This window comes from Pan paniscus, chromosome 6, assembly GCF_029289425.2.
Source record: "Pan paniscus chromosome 6, NHGRI_mPanPan1-v2.0_pri, whole genome shotgun sequence".
NCBI lineage: Eukaryota > Metazoa > Chordata > Mammalia > Primates > Hominidae > Pan > Pan paniscus.
The window spans coordinates 114,053,953-114,072,222 of NC_073255.2; the positions used below are offsets into that span (position 1 = coordinate 114,053,953).

Below are 18,270 nucleotides of genomic sequence, written 5' to 3' on the forward strand. Positions count from 1 at the left end.
GTGATAATTGTACAAATCTGTGAATATATTAAAAACCATTGAATTATATACTTTAAATGGGTAAATTATATCTCAACAAAGCTTTCTCTGAAAAAAAAAAAACACCTAGAACTGTCAGAGATCTGCCTCTTACTAATGAGTAACCCTGGGCAAATTACTTACTCTGACTCAATTCGCTCAATCTTTAGAATGGGAATATCTATCTTAGACAGTTTTTCTGGAGTTAAGCATGACTAGTACAATGTTCTAAACATAGTAGGTGACCATCAAAATCATAAAACTCCAAAGTGTAAAGTCTTAATTATAATGAAAATTATTATCTGGGCACCAAATATTTACAAATACTATTTTTTAAATGAGCACAGTGTGATTTGGAAGTATCATAGTTTTTAATTTCTCAAAAAGCAATAATTTTCCTCAAATATTTAAAATCCATCCTTTCTTGAGCTCATATACTAAAATTTTGAATGAAAAGTGATCAAAAACTAAGTAATTTTCTATTATGTTTCTTAAAGTATAAAATTAAGAAAGATTAAGAACCTCCACTCTTTTCTCTGAAGATCTTTCAGACACTAGAGATATTTAATTGGCAAATTACTTGCACATGCCATTAAGTGGTTAGACTGAATTTGTTTTTACAAATTCTATGGACTCTGATTCCTTAACCTCCACCACACTATAATCTGAAATCATCAAGGTCTTCACTTATGCAAATTTTAACTTTCCATGTTTTTGTTTCCATACAGAATAACTAAATTAATGCATTTTAATTTCTAAAAGATTCACTTTTTGAAGCAGCATATCTATGAAAAATAGTTTCCCATTAAAATAAAAAAGATTCATCAAGCTATATTATTTCAAACACTAAACCATAATCTCTCTCTCTTTCTCATGGATTTAAAAAATTCCATTAATACAATAAACACAAAAGGGATGTTTGTGTTAAACATAAAAGTAACCCCTCTTGGAGGCAAAGAGAGGACTGCTGAAGGCCCAGCACTTTATCTCTGAACAGTTTCATGCTTTTTCTAATGCATGCTAAATCCTCAAAGAAAGTTGTGGTTTTTCTCTAAGGGAAGTAATATTCCACCCTGCTGATATGGTTAACAACCAGCTTCTATGGCCATCATCTTTTAAGCAGGGAGCAAAAGACAAATTGTTGAATTCGTACATTAAATAACATAATGGAGTAAGTGGATGCAGACCTATCTCTACTGCCATATGCTCCAATATCAAGGTTGCCATTTCAAACCCTTTTGACAAGTGCCTTTTTACATTAATCACAGCTAAGGGTCTGAAGAGGAAAGAAGTATTCTGGCTACAATTCAGAGTCACTCAAGAAACTTCTAGGGGGAAAATGGTTGCCATTAAAACATAGTAAGTAGAGCATAAGTACTTCACATTAAAATTGAGTTCTCTATAATCCCCTGTAAACTTTTTATTATTATTATTCTGAACATGTAGGTACAGTGGTGATAGGTATCTTTCAAAAAATAAGCACACACACAGCCAAGCTGAGCCAAAGATTATACTAAAGTCATATGTGGTATTGGTGTATGTAAAAATTAGGGCTAATTTAAAACTCTTCCAGTTCTGTACTTAGGGATGGAACTAGCCTGAGTTAAGGTCATGTGGCATTCAGGAAAGAACCCTATCCTTCTAGTGCCAGAAGTCAAAGTTGTGATTCTTATGAAACTAGTCACCTTTTCCCCTCTGGGCCTGTTTCCTCATCCATGAAAGAAAGCCATAAACTATACTCAGCCATTGTTCATTTGAAGTAGGAACTACGTTCCCTTGGAGAGCTTGTTTAAAACACATTCCCAAGCCCCACACCCAAAAATTATGAATCAGTAGATTTGAGACAGAGCCAGGGAGTCCACAGTTAACCAACATTCTACACTATTACAATGAGAACCCATGGTCTGCCTCATTGATAAGACTCCCTCCTCCTCTATAATCTGACAGATCTATCAATTCTCAAGATTCATACGCTATTTAAGTCATCATAGTGACTGTGAGTCAACAACAACAAAATGGCTCAAGGCTGGCAGATATTTAGCGTAAGATATTAACCATCTGTCACACACACTAACTAAATCAACAGAGGGGCCAACTGAGATGTTTCCAATTATCTGCTAGAAAAAGTATTTTCAACTGGGTAGAATAAATCATTATTAGCCTTTCATAATATCAAAAGTAGGTCAATTAAAATGGTGTTTAGAGGCATATAGCAGACTGTGGTCACTCTCCAGATGCGTAAGCTTGCTTTAATCATCTGTTGTGTGTTAATTATTGTTAACTTTCATTACCACTAGAGAATACAACTAATGTTTTAAAATTCTTAAAGCATTACAGAGTCCTAATTCACTCTCTAAATGCAAATATAATATCTATATTGTTTTCAAAAACCTATTTCCTAAGCTAGTTTCCTTAGACGGATATTATCAAAAATTTTCTTGCAAAAGCATTAACATACATTTAACCCTACTTAAATGCTTCAAGAGCAGATGTACTACAAATGTACACCCACAGTGATCCCATATTAGTATAAAACTGTTTTATTTCAATTAAAATGTCTAAGTATCCACCCCCAACATATACCTAAACTGTAATTTTCTCTGAGAATTTCCAATATGTTCTTGATTTTGTTTCCTTTATCAACCTATCAGAGCAAAAACTGCCTTGCAACTGTTGGAAGAAATCAGTCATTAGCAGCAAGATTACAGCAAATTTTCCAATTTAGAAAAACTGTATTTTTATCTCTCTCTTATACCAGAAGAAGAATGGTATAATTTTCCTATCTTTAAATAAGCAGTACAGTTAGTTTAAAATAGTCAAATTTTCCTAGGACTCTAAGTTTCAGGATTTTCTGTTAGCTTTCTGTTCTCTACACCTTCTTTCCTACTCACAAGTTCTCTTCACCCTTCATCATGCATGCACATGAACATGCACATACACACACACACATGCACACACAAACACACAGGTGCACATGCACGCACAGGGACAGCAGCCCCCAGTCCAGTCTCTCCACTCCCTGACAGGCTTCTAAGGAACAGTTAACCTTCAGGCAGTAGTTAACTAAGGAGTGGCTTCACATGGTTATTTTGATTTGCTCTCCAACTGACATTCTTCCACCTTCTCAACAGGTCTGCCTTCTTTTCTCCCCCTCTCTATTTTTAAAATGGAGTGATGAAGTAGCAAAAAGTACAATATTTTAGCCATTTGAGCACGGGCGATTCTTATATTATCCCACCAACTGGAAGTGCTCTCTGATACTACTATCTTTCAAAATTGAAGCCATTATGGTCAATCGTGCAAATCCGTATTTAGCTTTTCGTAAATAGTGGATTTTTGACCCAATGAACTGGAACAGTTTCTGAACACTCTCTAGGATCTCTGAAAAGATACTCAGTACCCAGGCATGCCACAATTCTTATCAACATAGAGATTATTTACTTTCAAAACTCATACTGTTCTTATTCGAAATTCTTACTCTCTATTTGGGATGTAAGCATGTATAAGAGAATATACTCAGCCCCCTCTTTACCTCTCATAAAATAAAATCAAATCTACTGCAGGGCAATATTTTTCTTTCATCAAAATGACACATTATTTTTGTGAAACACCAAAATCAGAACCAATATTAATGAAGAACTTTCCCCAAGTAACGTTTCTTCTGATTCTTCACCATCTTCCCCCTCAGCTATCTTTTCGAATATTTCATTTTCGAAGTGTCTTTACAAAGACAGTAACAAATGACCTTCCTTTCCAGCAAGCTTAAAAATGATGGGTAAAGTCTGCCTTCTTCCAATCCAATACCAGCATTCCTCTAGCTTTATATATTTAATATTAAATTTGAGTGCTTAACTTCGAAACTTCTCATTTCCATACTTTTAACTCCCATCATTTTCTGCAACCTGAATCAAAGTGACTGAGTGGGTGTTTCCACACATTTCCTAATGTCATCTAGCCTACCCATTTTCCCAAAGCACACCAATTTCATCATAGCAGGTGTTCCTGGACACAATCTAACTTGAACTCAGAAAGGGTCCCTCCAAACAATTACATCCACATCAGAGAATTAACTAACTGAGGACTTGCTTAGAATTAAGAATTAACTAGCTTAGAAATCGCCCCGGTTCTGTGGGTTTTGTTTAGTGGGAGAGACACAAGAGAAAAGTTGGTGCAAATATAATAAGTTTGCTAAACTACAATTTAAACAAAGTTAAATAGATTTATTTTTCCGCAGGACTTCTCAGAGCCTTAATAAATTAAAAGTTCCAGGCTTTATGATTCTCTCTTAGGAGAGTCCTTTTCCACATGCCACTTATTAACATAAACAAGAAACGCTTCTCTATAGTTACTAAACTTACAATATATTTCAATAGTGAAGATTAAAGGACAAAAGGTCACTGTAGTTTCCAATAAAGGGCAAGACTGGACCAGTTTCTTTCAGACTCCATGCTAACTGGCAGAGCTGCAGTGGCGAGCCAGTCCAGGCCTCCCAATGTGGCACAGGGTGTAGACTAGTTTCTTCCATTTTGGTCTTCATGAGAATCAGAACCAATTCCCTTTCAGAGGTCTCACTAGCCAGCCAACCAAACAGTTCTTTCTGTGTTTTATTTTGTTTATTTATTTTTGAGACAGAATATTGCTCTGTCACCAGGCTGGAGTGTGGTGGCACGATCTCGGCTCACTGCAACCTCCACCTCCTGGGTTCAAGTTATTCTCCAGCCTCAGCCTCCTGAGTAGCTGGGACTACAGGCACGTGCCACCATGCCCAGCTAATTTTTGTATTTTTAGTAGCGACGGGGTTTCACCGTGTTGGCCAGGATGGTCTCGATCTCTTGACCTTGTGATCCGCCTGCCTCAGCCTCCCAAAGTGCTGGGATTACAGGTGTGAGCCACTGCGCCCAGCTCTTTTTGTATTTTTAATAATTCGTTAGTTACTCTACATTTACTTCAGTTACAGAAAAATGTATTTTCCAATCTGTCTCTTGTATTATATATAGGTTGTCGGATACATTTCGTTTCTTCATATATCCAAAATCAAAAGGCATCCAAAAACTGATTATCATTACATTTTCAAGTCATACATAAACTATTCTACAATCAATGTCTTTAACAGCAATGCTGGAAAAGTGTTAAATAAGATATATGTCTACTAGTTCAACTGCCCCTCTATAAAAAGCAGCTTTTATCTTTAAAGGGCAGCTCACTGACCTCTGTGAGATTTGCTAAAACCTACACAATTTTTCCCCAGGAAAAAAAAAAAGCTCATTTAGACGAAATATTACAAACAACCATAGCCATTCACAGACTCCCTGATACTTATCTAGTCAAAGAGTTGAGAACCCTTGACTTTAAAGTTTAATTAAAAACTGCAGAACATAAACATGCACACACCATCATTACCACCAACACTTGTAATGAAATTGGGTTACATTCAGGTATTAAGGATAACTTTAAAATTGCACGTAAAACATATTTCATGAAATCTTGTTCAGTGTACTGAAAAATAAATTTAAAAAGTCAAAGGAAGAGAGAAACATGTAATAGCATAATGCAAGAAAACATTTGGGAGTTTAACCTAAGAAACTGGTATTGTATAGATCATACTTTGAATTTTCAGGGGGTCTAATTGTGACTTTCCTCAGATAAAAGCAGGTATTCAAGCTCTCGGCTAGGCACGGTGGCTCACGCCTGTAATCCTAGTACTTTGGGAGGCCGAGGCGGGTGGATTGCCTCAGCTCAGGAGCTCCAGACCAGCCTGGGCAACAACGGTGAAACCCCATCTCTACTAAAATACAAAAATTAGCCGGGCGTGGCGATGTGCGCCTGTAGTCCCGGCTACCCGGGAGGCTGAGGCAGGAGAATCGCTTGAACCCGGGAAGCAGAGCTTGCAGTGAGCCGAGATTGTGCCACTGCACTCCAGCCTGGGCAACAGAGCGAGACTCCATCTCTGAAAAAATAAAAAATAAAAAGTAGTATTCAAGTTCTCTGCTACTGTGGAGCTAGGCTATTAATGTGGTACAACAACTTAAGAAATACCAGTAAGTAGGAATAGGTAATGTCTTAAATTAGCATTATAAGATAAATCACTGGTATATATGCCAAATAGTTCAGATCAACAGTTTCATTAAACACACCCACACATCCACACAGGTACTCTTTCTTAAAACCCACAATGGAAATGTTTTGCGCCCCCCGCAACATTAAATAAGAAATACAGTAACAGGAAAGTGTCTGAGAAACGATCACTCACAACATGTCTGTACCAACCTGCTCACACACCAGGTAAGTCCTTCCAAACCCTGACTTTCAGCTCTTCCACTCACAAAGTGGGGTGACTATACGCTGGCTTCAAATAGATACTGTGAAGCCTAAATAATGATCACTGGCATGGTACCCCTGGCTTTGCCCCACTCTAGTCAACTCAGCAAAAATCATCTCTTCCAAGCATCATTCTGATCCTATCCCTGTCCTCCAAAGACCTTGTGGTGACTCCTAATTGCTTCTCATATGAAATAATTACTCTTGTTTAAGGGCATGGCCCTGTCGTTGGTGCCCTGACAACCACCCTCCCAAGTACTCAGGTCTCTTAAGCTGCACCCCTCAATCAAGGGCCTCCTCTACTATGGTTCCCCTCTATCCTCAACCTGGACACAGACCATCTCCTCACCCTTCCCTATCGTCCTGTGATTCTCCCCTTCAGTCAGAATTCTGTTCATATCAAAATATAAAGCTTTTCTGGGTAAAACTCAGATCGTGTGCATCTCAACAAGTTACCCAGATAGCTGGAACCAAGGCAACTTTCTATGTACACTGGTAACTCTAAGCCAGGTACGTTCTCTTCCTTATTACTTTCCACCATAGTGAAATAAAATCGTAACTAATGCATTTGCCTATTGTTCTTTACTTCATGAAAAATATTAAATCCTTCTAATGTCTGATACAGACTGAGACCACAATGGGCTAACTGACACCTATCTGGATTATGGTGGGCTTGCTCCAAAAGCATGAGTATCAACACCAGAGGGAGGCAGTGTGGCACAATGAAGAACAGTCAGCCAGGATCAGGCTGCTCTCCCAGCTCCATCACAGGCAACACTACGACTGTGGCCACTTACTCAACTTCCCCATGCCTATTTCCTCTACAGAAAATGAGAATTATAATAGTATAGACCTTCTAGGCTACAATAATTAAATAATAAATTATACCAAAAGTACTTAGCCCAGAGCTTGGCATGTATTTTAAAATAAAAATGATGGTTACCTTACTTCTCTCATGAGATTATGTAAAACCACGTATCTTGGGAACAGAACAAGACCAGTAGCTACCACCTGGTTCTTCTTCCTTTCCTTTGGCCCCCTTCCTCTCACCCATGGCCAATCGGGAGCCAAGTCATACAGATTAGCTCTCAGGAATAGCCCAGTGTGCAGTGGCTCATGCCTGTAATCCTAGCATCTTGGGAAGCCAAGGCGGGAGGATTGCTTGAGCCCAGGAGTTTGAGATTAGTCTGGGCAACATAGTTAAACTCATCTTTACAAAAATAAAAATACAGTTAGCTGGACATGGTAGAGCCACCTGTAGTCCCAGCTACTCAGGACGCTAAGGTGGAAAGATCACTTGAGTCAGGGATGTTGAGGCTGCAGTGAACCCAGATCACTCCAGCTTGGGTGACAGACCTTGTTTCAAAAAAAAAAAAAGAAAGAAACCAAGAAAGAAAAAAAAAAAAGGAATGGCCCAGGTGGGGTCCCGAGATATGACTCCAGTCCAGGCCTCTGTTATTCCCAGCCTCCACTGTTTGTGGCACTTCCAAAGTGGCCATCACTTCCAGACCCCCACAGCTCCAACCCTTCATGGAATACAAAGCCCATATCATGCCAGTTCAGTATTAATGCATCTTTGGTCACTCCTCTAGATCTGCTCAGATAGCTTCCATGCTTTCTACCCACTTAGCCTGCTTTACATACAAACAGGATATTCTGACATCATATTTTTTGTATTTGTTTATAGTCTCTCTCCCTAAAACCTTCCTCAAATGTATCAAACAGACTCCGCCCTTAGAACCCGGGAAATGGCTATTATTTTCTGCCTGCGACAGTCTCCCCTCCTCCATCCCCATATCTACACGACCAATTACCTCACCTCTTTCAAAAAATGAAAATAAAATCTTTTTTTTTGGTGGAAAAAAACACTTAACATGAAATCTACCCTTAATAGATTTTTAAGTGTACAAAATAATATCGTTAACTATCAGCACAATGTTGTGCAGGAGATTTCTAGAACTTACTCATCTTGCTTAACCAAAACTTTATGCCAGCTGATTAGTAAATCCCCATTCCCCCTCCTCACAGCCCCTGGTAGCCACCACTCTTTGATTCTATGAATCTGCCTATTTCAGGTGCCTCATATAAGTGGAATCATGTAATATTTGTCTTCTGTGGCTGGCTTATTTCACTCGTAGTGTCCTCAAGGTTCATTCATGTTGTCATGTATGGCAGGACTTTATGGCTGAATAATATTCTATGTATATAAATTTTCTTTACCCATTCAGCTGTGGATGGGCATTTAGGTCATTTCCACATTTGGCTATTGCGAACAGTGCTGCGATAAACATGAGAGTTCTGATACCTCTTTGAGATCCTGATTTTTGGATAAATATCCAGAAGTGAGATTGGTGGATCATATGGTACTTCTATTTGTAAATTTTTGTCGGAATCTCCATAACTATTTTCCACAGGGACTGCACCAACACATTTACTATCTTACCCTTATAGAAAATGTTTGCCACCCATGATCTAGTATAAAAAATAACACCATAAAAAAGAAAAGAAAGAAAAAGAAAACTATGTTGACATTCGAAACACTAAGTTTAAAGAGAAAAGACCTTAAATTTCAAAAACAAATTTGTGTAAATGTCTCCTCACATAATAGCACAGATTTATAATTAATATAATGACACCTTATTCCCTTATTTATTATTTCTCTGCTTTGGTTACAAATGACTAGGCAATTAATATCATTTTCTCTTTCCTCTTCTTACCCTGCTTGTCTTCCACCATGATTTACTCCCTTTGAATACCCCTCCCATCCACCAGGGTAACCAAAATTTGACAGTATTGGTAACATTCCAACTCACATAATTCTGAAGTTTCTTTAAATGTATTATATTCAATATGTAGTAAAATATATCTATTGAAATATTTATGAACTTTTAAGAAGGTAATGCTTATTTGTTATCTCAAATATAAAATTCAGCTCACGTTTCTACTACCTTCCTTCTGAGGTACTTAGCACTGATTCATCCTTGGCAGTAGTCCTATCTGCAAAATTGTACACATGCACCAGCATCTTTAGATAACAAATAACATAGATGTGTTCCTTTCTCTTTCAAAATTTGTAGTGTTCATCAACTCAAAATTTCCAGAGTAGTGAGATATAGACAGACTAACACCTGTTATTAAATAAACTTTTATTTAAAAACTTTAAAAATTCTTAAAGGAATAAAACATTTATTTATACATATACATATAGATATTATAAATATTCAAGGCAATAGCATGTGAAATCTCAGCAGGATGTTTGTGGAAATTAATGACTTACTCTAAAATTGTTTTGATAGTGAATAGGGCCAAGAATAGCCAAGATAATCTTAAAGAATAAAGTTGAAAACCTAACCAGATATGACTTATAAAGCTGTAGTAATTAAGATAGTATAGTATTAGTGGAGAATATACAATAATGTAAAAAGAATGGAGCATTCAGATACAGCCCCATACTGGATTTATGATAGTAGTACCACTGCAATGCAATAAAGAAAAGAACCATCTTTTTAATAAATGGTGCCAGGCGATCGACATATCCTTGGGGAAGAGGGCCAGGGAAGAATCTTGACCTTTACCTTTAGTACCATGCAAAAATATAACAAATTCTAGAAAGATTAAAATGTAAATCTGAAAGGAAAGCAAACTTCTGGAAGATAACACAGGAGAATATCTTCCCGACCCGGAGGAAAGCAAAGATTTTTTTTTTTTTTTTCTGTTTTAAGCCAGAGTTTCGCTCTTGTCGCCCAGGCTGGAGTGCAATGGCATGATGTCGGCTCACTGTAACCTTTGCCTCCTGGGTTCAAGCGATTCTCCTGCCTCAGCCTCCTGAGTAGCTGGGATTACAGGTGCTGCCACCACACCCAGCTCATTTTTGTATTTTTAGTAAAGACAGGGTTTCACTGTGTTGGACAGGCTGGTTTCGAACTCCTGACCTCAGGTGATCCACCCACCTCGGCCTCCCAAAGTGCTGGGATTACAGGTGGGAATCACTGTGCCTGGCCTAGATTTTTTAAACAGGACACAAAAAGAGCTACCCACAAAAGAAAATGCTGATAATTTGTACTACATTAAAATTAGAAACTTATGTTCCTCAAGACTCAAATGAGTAACAGTGCAAGTCACAGAGTAAAGAATCTGTGAAACATATAACCCTCAGAGGTCTTGTATCCAGAAAATACACACGTGACTGAAGAAGATAGCCAAATGGCCAATAAATATGGAAAAATGTCATATAACCCATTAGGAATCAGGGAAATAAATGCTCATTGAAGCCACACAGTGAGATATCACTAAAATAAAAATGGCTGATACCAAGTGGCAAAGATCTGAAATAAAACCATCATGCAATGATGGTATGAGTGTTAACTGGTACCACTGAGAGGTGACAATGTGCTGGCAGTCCTCGCTCGCTCTTGGAGCCTCCTCGGCCTCGGCGCCCACTCTGGCCACACTTGAGGAGCCCTTCAGCCTGCCACTGCACTGTGGGAGCCCCTCTCTGGGCTGGCCGAGGCCAGAGCCAGCTCCCTCTGCTTGCAGGGAGGTGTGGAGATAGACCGTGTGGGCGGGAACCGTGGCTGCCCACAGTGCTCGAGGGCCAGGGTGAGTTCTGGGTGGGCGTGGGCTCTGCGGGCCCTGCACTCAGAGTGGATGGCCAGCACCGCCAGCCCTGGGCACTGAGGGGCTTAGCACCTATGCCAGCAGCTGTGGAGGGTGTGCTGGGTCCCCCAGCACTCCTGGCCCACCCACGCTGCACTTGAATTCTCACTGGGCCTCAGCTGACTCCCTGCGGGGCAGGGCTCAGGAGCTGCAGCCCGCCATGCCCAAGTCCCCCCAACCCCGTGGGCTCCCATGCGGCCTGAGCCTCCCCAACGGGTGCCGCCCCCTGCTCCGCAGTGCCCAGGTCCCACCGACCACCCAAGGGCTGAGGAGTGCAGGCGCATGGCGTGGGACTGATGGGCAGCTCCGCCCGCAGCCCCAGTGCGGGATCTACTAGGTGAAGCTAGCTGGGCTCCTGAGTCGGGTGGGGACTCGGAGAACTTTTATGTCTAGCCGGAGGATTGTATATGCACCAATCAGCACTCTGTGTCTAGCTCAGGGATTGTAAACACACCAATCAGCACTCTGTCAAAATGGACCAATCAGCTCTCTGTAAAACAGACCAATCAGCTCTCTGTAAAATGGACCAATCAGCAGGATGTGGGTGGGGCAGATAAGGGAATAAAAGCAGGCTGCCCAACCAGCAGTGGCAACCTGCTCTGGTCCCCTTCCACGCTGTGGAAGCTTTGTTCTTTTGCTCTTCTCAAATCTTGCTGCTGCTCACTCTTTGGGTCCTCATTGCCTTTATGAGCTATAACACTCACCATGAAGGTCTGCAGCTTTACTCCTGAGGCCAGCGACACCACGAACCCACCAGGAGGTATGAACAACTCTGGACGGGAGGAATGAACAACTCCAGAAGCGCCACCTTAAGAGCTGTAACACTCACAGCGAAAGTCTGCAGCTTCACTCCTGAAGCCAGCGAGACCACGAACCCACCAGAAGGAAGAAACTCTGAACACGTCCAAACATAAAAAGGAACAAACTCTGGACACACCATCTTTAAGAACTGTAACACTCACCACGAGGGTCCGCAGCTTCATCCTTGAAGTCAGTGAGAGCAAGAACCCACCAATTCCAGACACACCATTACTTTGGGAAACATTTTGGCAAGCTCTACTGAAGCTAAATATACATATTTTCTGTGACCCAGCAAGTCTATTCCTAGAAATGTCTATACACACCAAAAAATATGTAAAGCAATGTCAAAAGCATATTGCTTGCAGCAGCCAAAAATGAAAATGTTCCAAAATGTTTTATCAACAATAGAATGGATAAATAAATTAGGATAGAGTCACATAATGGAATTCAATACAGTGAAGAAAAACAAAAAATACATGCGACATGGATTAATCTCACAAATAAAATAAACAAAGGAAGCCAGACCAAAAGAGTACATTCTATATAGTTCCAATTAAATTAAGTTTAAAAACAGGCAAAACCAATTGATAGTGATAAATGTCAGTTGTTACCATTGGGATTGGGGAACAGTGACTGGGATGAGACCTCTAAACTGCTGGTACCATCCTCTTTCTGGTCTGGCTCGTGGTAAGCAGATCCAGATGTAAAAGTTCAGAAAGATGTACACTTAATACCATTTGTATATTCTTCTGCATGTATGCTGTCATTCAACAAAGTATACTTTAAAAAATCACTGTCACATACAATAGGCTAAAAATACAAACGGAAACATTTAATTTTTTCTCCTCACATACAGAATCACAAATTAACTAGAATTTACCAGTCATACCAACACCCTGTCATATACCTGTTGATATCTCAAGATACTTATAAACAGAATTAAGGCTGTACACCTACAACTATCTGATCTTCAAGAAAACTGACAAAAACAAGCAATGGGGAAAGGATTCTGTATTCAATAAACGATGCTGGGTTAATTGGCTAGCCATATGCAGAAGACTGAAACTGGACCCCTTCCTTACGCCATATACAAAAATAAACTCGAAATAGATTAAAGACTTAAATGTGGCCAGACATGATGGTTCACACCTGTAATCCCAACACTTTGGGAGGCCAAGGTGGGTGGATCACTTGAGGTCAAGAGTTCGAGACCAGCCTCGCCAACATGGTGAAACCCTGTCTACTGAAAAATACAAAAAATCAGCCAGGCATGGTGGTGCATGCCTATACTCCCAGCTACTTGGAAGGCTGAGGCACAATAATCACTTGAGCCTGGTAAGCAGAGGTTGCAGTGAGCCGAGATCATACCACTGCACTCCAGCCTGGGCAACAGAGCAAGAGTTCGTCTGAAAAACAAACAACACTTAAGTGTAAAACTCAAAGCTATATTCTTGGAAGACAACCTAGGCAATACCACTCTGCAGAGTGGAATGGGCAAAGATTTCATGACAAAGACACCAAAAGCAATTGCAATAAAAACAAAAATTGACAAATGGGACCTAATTAACTAAAGGGCATTCTGCACAGCAAAAGCAACTATCAAGAGAGTAAACAGACACCCTACAGAATGGGAGAAAATTTTTGCAAACTATGCATCTGACAAAGGTCTAATATCCAGCAACTAACTATAAGGAACTTAAATTTACCGGGAAAACAACCCCATTAAAAAATGAGGGAAAGGCCAGGCGTGGTGTCTCATGCCTGTAATCCCAGCAGTTTGGGAGGCCGAGGCGGGTCAATCACCTGAGGTCAGGAGTTTGAGACCATCCTGACCAATATGGTAAAACCACATCTCTACTAAAAATACAAAATTAGCCAGACGTGGTGGCGCGCGCCTATAGTCCCAGGCACTCGAGAAACTCAGGCAGGAGAACTGCTTGAACCCAGGAGGTGGAGGTTGCACTGAGCCGAGATTGTGCCACTGCATTCCAACCTGGGTGACAGAGTGAGACTCTGTCTCAAAAAAAAAAAAAAAGAAAAGAAAAAAGTGGGCAAACGACATGAACAGATATTTTCAAAAGAACACATATATGCGGCCAAGAAGCATATGGAAAAAGGCTCAACATCACTGGTAATTAGAGAAATGCAAATCAAAACTACAACTAGATACCATCTCACACTAATCAGAATGGTTACTATTAAAAAGTCAAAAAATAGCTGGTGCTAGCAAGGTTGCAGAGAAAAAGGAACATTTATACACTGCTGGTGTGAGTGTAAATGCTGGTAGGAGTGTAAATTAGTTCAACCACTGTGGAAAACAGTGTGGCGATTCCTCAAAGACCTAAAAACAGAACTATCCTTCAACCCACAATCCCATTACTGGGCATATACCCAAAGAAATATAAACATTCTATCATAAAAACACATGCACACATATGTTCACCATAGCACTATTCACAATAGCAAAGACATGGCATCAACCTAGATGCCCATTAATGATAGACTGGATAAAGAAAATGTGGTACATATACACCATGGAATACTATGCAGTCATTAAAAAAAACAACAAGATCATGTCCTCTACAGGAACTTGGATGGAGCTGGAGGCCATTATCCTTAGCAAACTAATGTGGGAACAGAAAACCAAAAACCAAACATTCTCATGTGTATGTGGGAGCTAAGTGATAAGAACACAGGGACACAGAGAGGAATAACAGACATTAGGGCCTACCAGAGGGTGGAGGGTAGAAGGTGGGAGGAGGGAGAGAATCAGGAAAAATAACTAATGGGTACTAGGTTTAATATCTGAGTAACGAAATAATTTGTACAACAAACCCCTGTGACACAAATTTACCTATATAGTAAACCTGCACATGTACCCTTGAACTTACGTTAAAAAAAAAAAAATTAAAAAAAATTTTTAAAAAAAGGGCTTCCCAAAGAAAAATGAAAAAAAAAAAAACAACAGAAAATCTTTTCTTCTTTTAGGCTATTTCTTTTAGTATCACTATTTGTATAAAGGCCTTTGTTTTTCAGACAGTGCCTTTTATGCAGTGGATCTTTTAATCCTTACATAGTCCTGTAAGGTAGTTATTACCCCGATTTTAGAGATGAGGAAAATAAAGCTCAGAGGGTTGAAATGACTTGTCCTTCAGCTAGTAAGAAGCAGAAACAAAATCCTTATGCAACTATGCCTTCTACAATTCAAAGACAGCTCTTGTTTCCTACATCCTGCTTCTTCACTATCATTTTCTTCTAATCACACTAACACACACACTTTGCCCTGCAATGGTGGAAGTCTCCTACGTCTTTCTAGGACCAGTGGTAAAGCTGGTCGCCAATATCCCTTGCCACTTCACACGCATGAAGGGAAGATGGATCTATATCAAGGAACTACCTGAAGCCCATTTCTCAGTCCTCTAATATCAAATCGAACTCTCTTCCATTCCTCACATCCAGACTTGCTGGGGAAAGTAGGAGGACAAGACAGAACACACCTATGCTGAACATGCTTACACTCACAGCCTTTCCTCTGTTCATCCCCAGGAAACGCTATCATAACAATGTCACCAAACTCGCTTCCATTGATTACTTCAATAACACCATGAGTTAGCGGCTTACTTATTACTTGAAGATTTAAATGGGGACTTTTTAAAAATTGGTATTCCATTGAAAAGTGGTGGTTGTAGTGGTGCTAAGAGGAACTGGGTGATGGAAATAAATTTCTTCTAAGGATCTGTAAATATTAAATAATCCTCATGAAGTATTAATGGAAAGCATCTGATCTTCTAGAAACAAAACCGGGCAAGTATATAATTTTTTGTCTTTGCTCAAGATGATTTAACCTTTAATTCTGTCATGCCAAATGAGTATGACGGAATGGCGAAGGGGGTTGGCACAATAAATCTATTATACTATCTTACCAATACTTTAATTATTATATTCACTTCTTGATAAGATAAATGAGGACTGGAGAGGATCACTAATTTGGCTCAGAGACAACAGCAGCAGAGCTGGAAGGGGCTAAGCTTATCTGATTCTGGAAGCAACACTGTTACACCATCTGTATTTTTCCCATATCTGTATGTTTTCCACAATACATCAAATAAGACAAGTCCCAAAGGTCTGAATGAATTAGAAACTGTGAATAGACACTTAAAATGGGCACATGCCAAGCACAAGACAGGCAGAAGTCCTGTCTGGGTCTCACGTTCTATGACGCTATGAAAACAGTCATGCCACATTCTCCCTAATCTTTAAAGCCATCTCTCATGAAAGCACAATCCACATGCCTAATGGGCTCCAAAATTCTTCATGAGCAATGCTACTGCAGATTTGCATGCAGAGACAACATATGCTGGACACCACAGAGTCCAAGGGAAACATGGTACTTTCCGTTAAATCTGTCCTTAGTAGCCAGTTTTTTAAAAAATAACTTACCACTGTCCCACCACTTCCAAGCCTTCCCTTTCTTCTAAGAATTTGAAAAACATCAGGGTTTTCTGCAGCTTTGTAGCTAATTCCCATGATGATGTTTGTGCCTTGCAAAATAAAGAAGGCCACAGCAGAGCAGACACTGCCAGCACAGCAGTCGGGTCGGGGGAGCGGAGGTTGTTTAGAACAAGGTCCTTCATGTACCATTCTGAACCACCATCTTGTGCAGCAGCTCTGGCCGCAAACTACTCCATGGGAACAACGTGAAGACAAGAAGTATAGGGTGCATAAGTAACTTCTGTGTGTAGGCAGATTATTCACTTCTTCGTTCTATCAGTGGAAAGCACTACTGATGGTGCAGGGAAGAAACAGAAGTCCTGTCTGGCTCTCACATGCTATGACTCTATGAAAACAGTGATGCCACATCTCCCTCACCTTAAAACTAAATCAGAGTATCAAAACTACTAAGCCAGAAACTTGTTTTTTTCAAATAGGAAGACGTTTGAACTGGAGCTCCTAAACATTGAAGTATCTTTACTAAAAGGGATATACTATCTTCTATAAAGAATTTCCATACACTTTATTTTGTTCCTAGAAAAAAAAAAAAGAAAATGCTCACACAAGTCCACACTTACACAGATGTGCACAGAAGCATGCTCCTTACCAAAAGTTACTTCTCCTTTGCCAGCTTTGTCAAACAGCTGAAAGGCTACCATAAACAAAGCATCTGGGGCACACAGGACAGATTCAAAGGCAACAAATTCTTGAAAAGATATTAATCTGCAACATAAAACAAACATAAAGCAAAAGTCAGTAGCTTGTGGAAAACAGAAGCATATACAAACATACACTGAGGGAAAAAATAAGATATCACTGCCAAAACATAAAATTCAAACTGAAAACATTTATAAACATTTAGCATTTACTTTTACATATAGTGGACTGAAATAATAATGCACAGAATCTAAAAGACATGACAGCATTGACCATGAAGTTACACACTAAATACATTATAATTTCAAACATAACTGTTTTATCCAGCATCATATATGTTTCAGTCTTCCTTCAGGCATGTTTTTGGGTTCTATAATAAAAGTGCAGATACTTTAGACTAAGATGTGACTGCCTAACAGCAAAATAGAGCAACTTTGTTATGCATTAGTATCCTTATACACTATGCAAAAAACGGTTCACAGATATTGATTCACTACTGGTATTTACTGACCACCTGTGAATTGACCTAGGGCTAGTACAAGGGGAATACAGATAAATGATACGTGAAACATGACCCCAAGGGACTTCTAGTCTAGTGAGGCAGACAGCACTGGTCTAGAAATAGACTAGTGTATAGAGGAAGGACAAATCATAACACAAGAACTAGTATGGTAATAAAAGTCTTTGTGGCAGAAATGGCATTTGAGCTAGGCCTTAAAAAATGAGTACAACTTGGATATGCGGTAATGGGTGTAGACTAGAGGGCACTTCAGGCAGAAGGCTAATGCAAGAAAGCTAAGGAGTGTACAGGGAAACTGATGAGTGACAGATTTTGTCTGGACAGTGGAGTGCATAAAAGAACAATGTAAAATTAGATTAGAAATATAGGACCAGAGGTGGCCTTGAAGAAAGAAAAGGGCCTGGTCATTCTTCTCTAGGAAAAAGGAGTGACTTTAACTTTCCGAAGGTCAAAATGTGGGTCAAATCTAAGCTTTAGGAAGAACATGAGAGGCCAAGGATGTTTTGACTTCCAAAGAGGAAATGGGTCCATAAAAGCTTTCCTAGATTTTATTTTTTAACAACTGCTATTTTAAGTATCCAAATACTTTAATGATACATTGAGATACTCCAAGTTTCCGGAGGATATGGAAGGAGGAAGAAAATAGGAATGGTTTTCATATATTTTACAGAAAACTTAGTTACTTCTAAACATCCTATAGAGAGAACACATTTTTATAAAAACTGTTACAAAGTGAACTTAGCTGTTTCCCAGAATGTCACCCAATTACAATAATGCTACAAAGAAAGGACAAACTCAGTGTGTTCAAT

At 39.5% G+C, this 18,270-nt stretch overlaps 1 protein-coding gene across 2 annotated transcripts in view; it reads right to left on the bottom strand.

Moving 5' to 3' along the window:
• SLC25A13 (solute carrier family 25 member 13) overlaps window positions 1–18,270 on the bottom strand; it is a 201,450-nt gene that overhangs the window by 97,110 nt on the left and 86,070 nt on the right. Inside the window, exon 4 of one of the 2 annotated variants that reach the window (XM_003809698.3) lies at window positions 16,892–17,007. The exons of the other annotated variant lie outside the window; for it this stretch is intronic. Coding sequence (XP_003809746.2) covers window positions 16,892–17,007 — 116 coding nt within the window. The remainder of the gene's footprint in view (window positions 1–16,891; window positions 17,008–18,270) is intronic. 2 annotated transcript variants of the gene reach the window in all.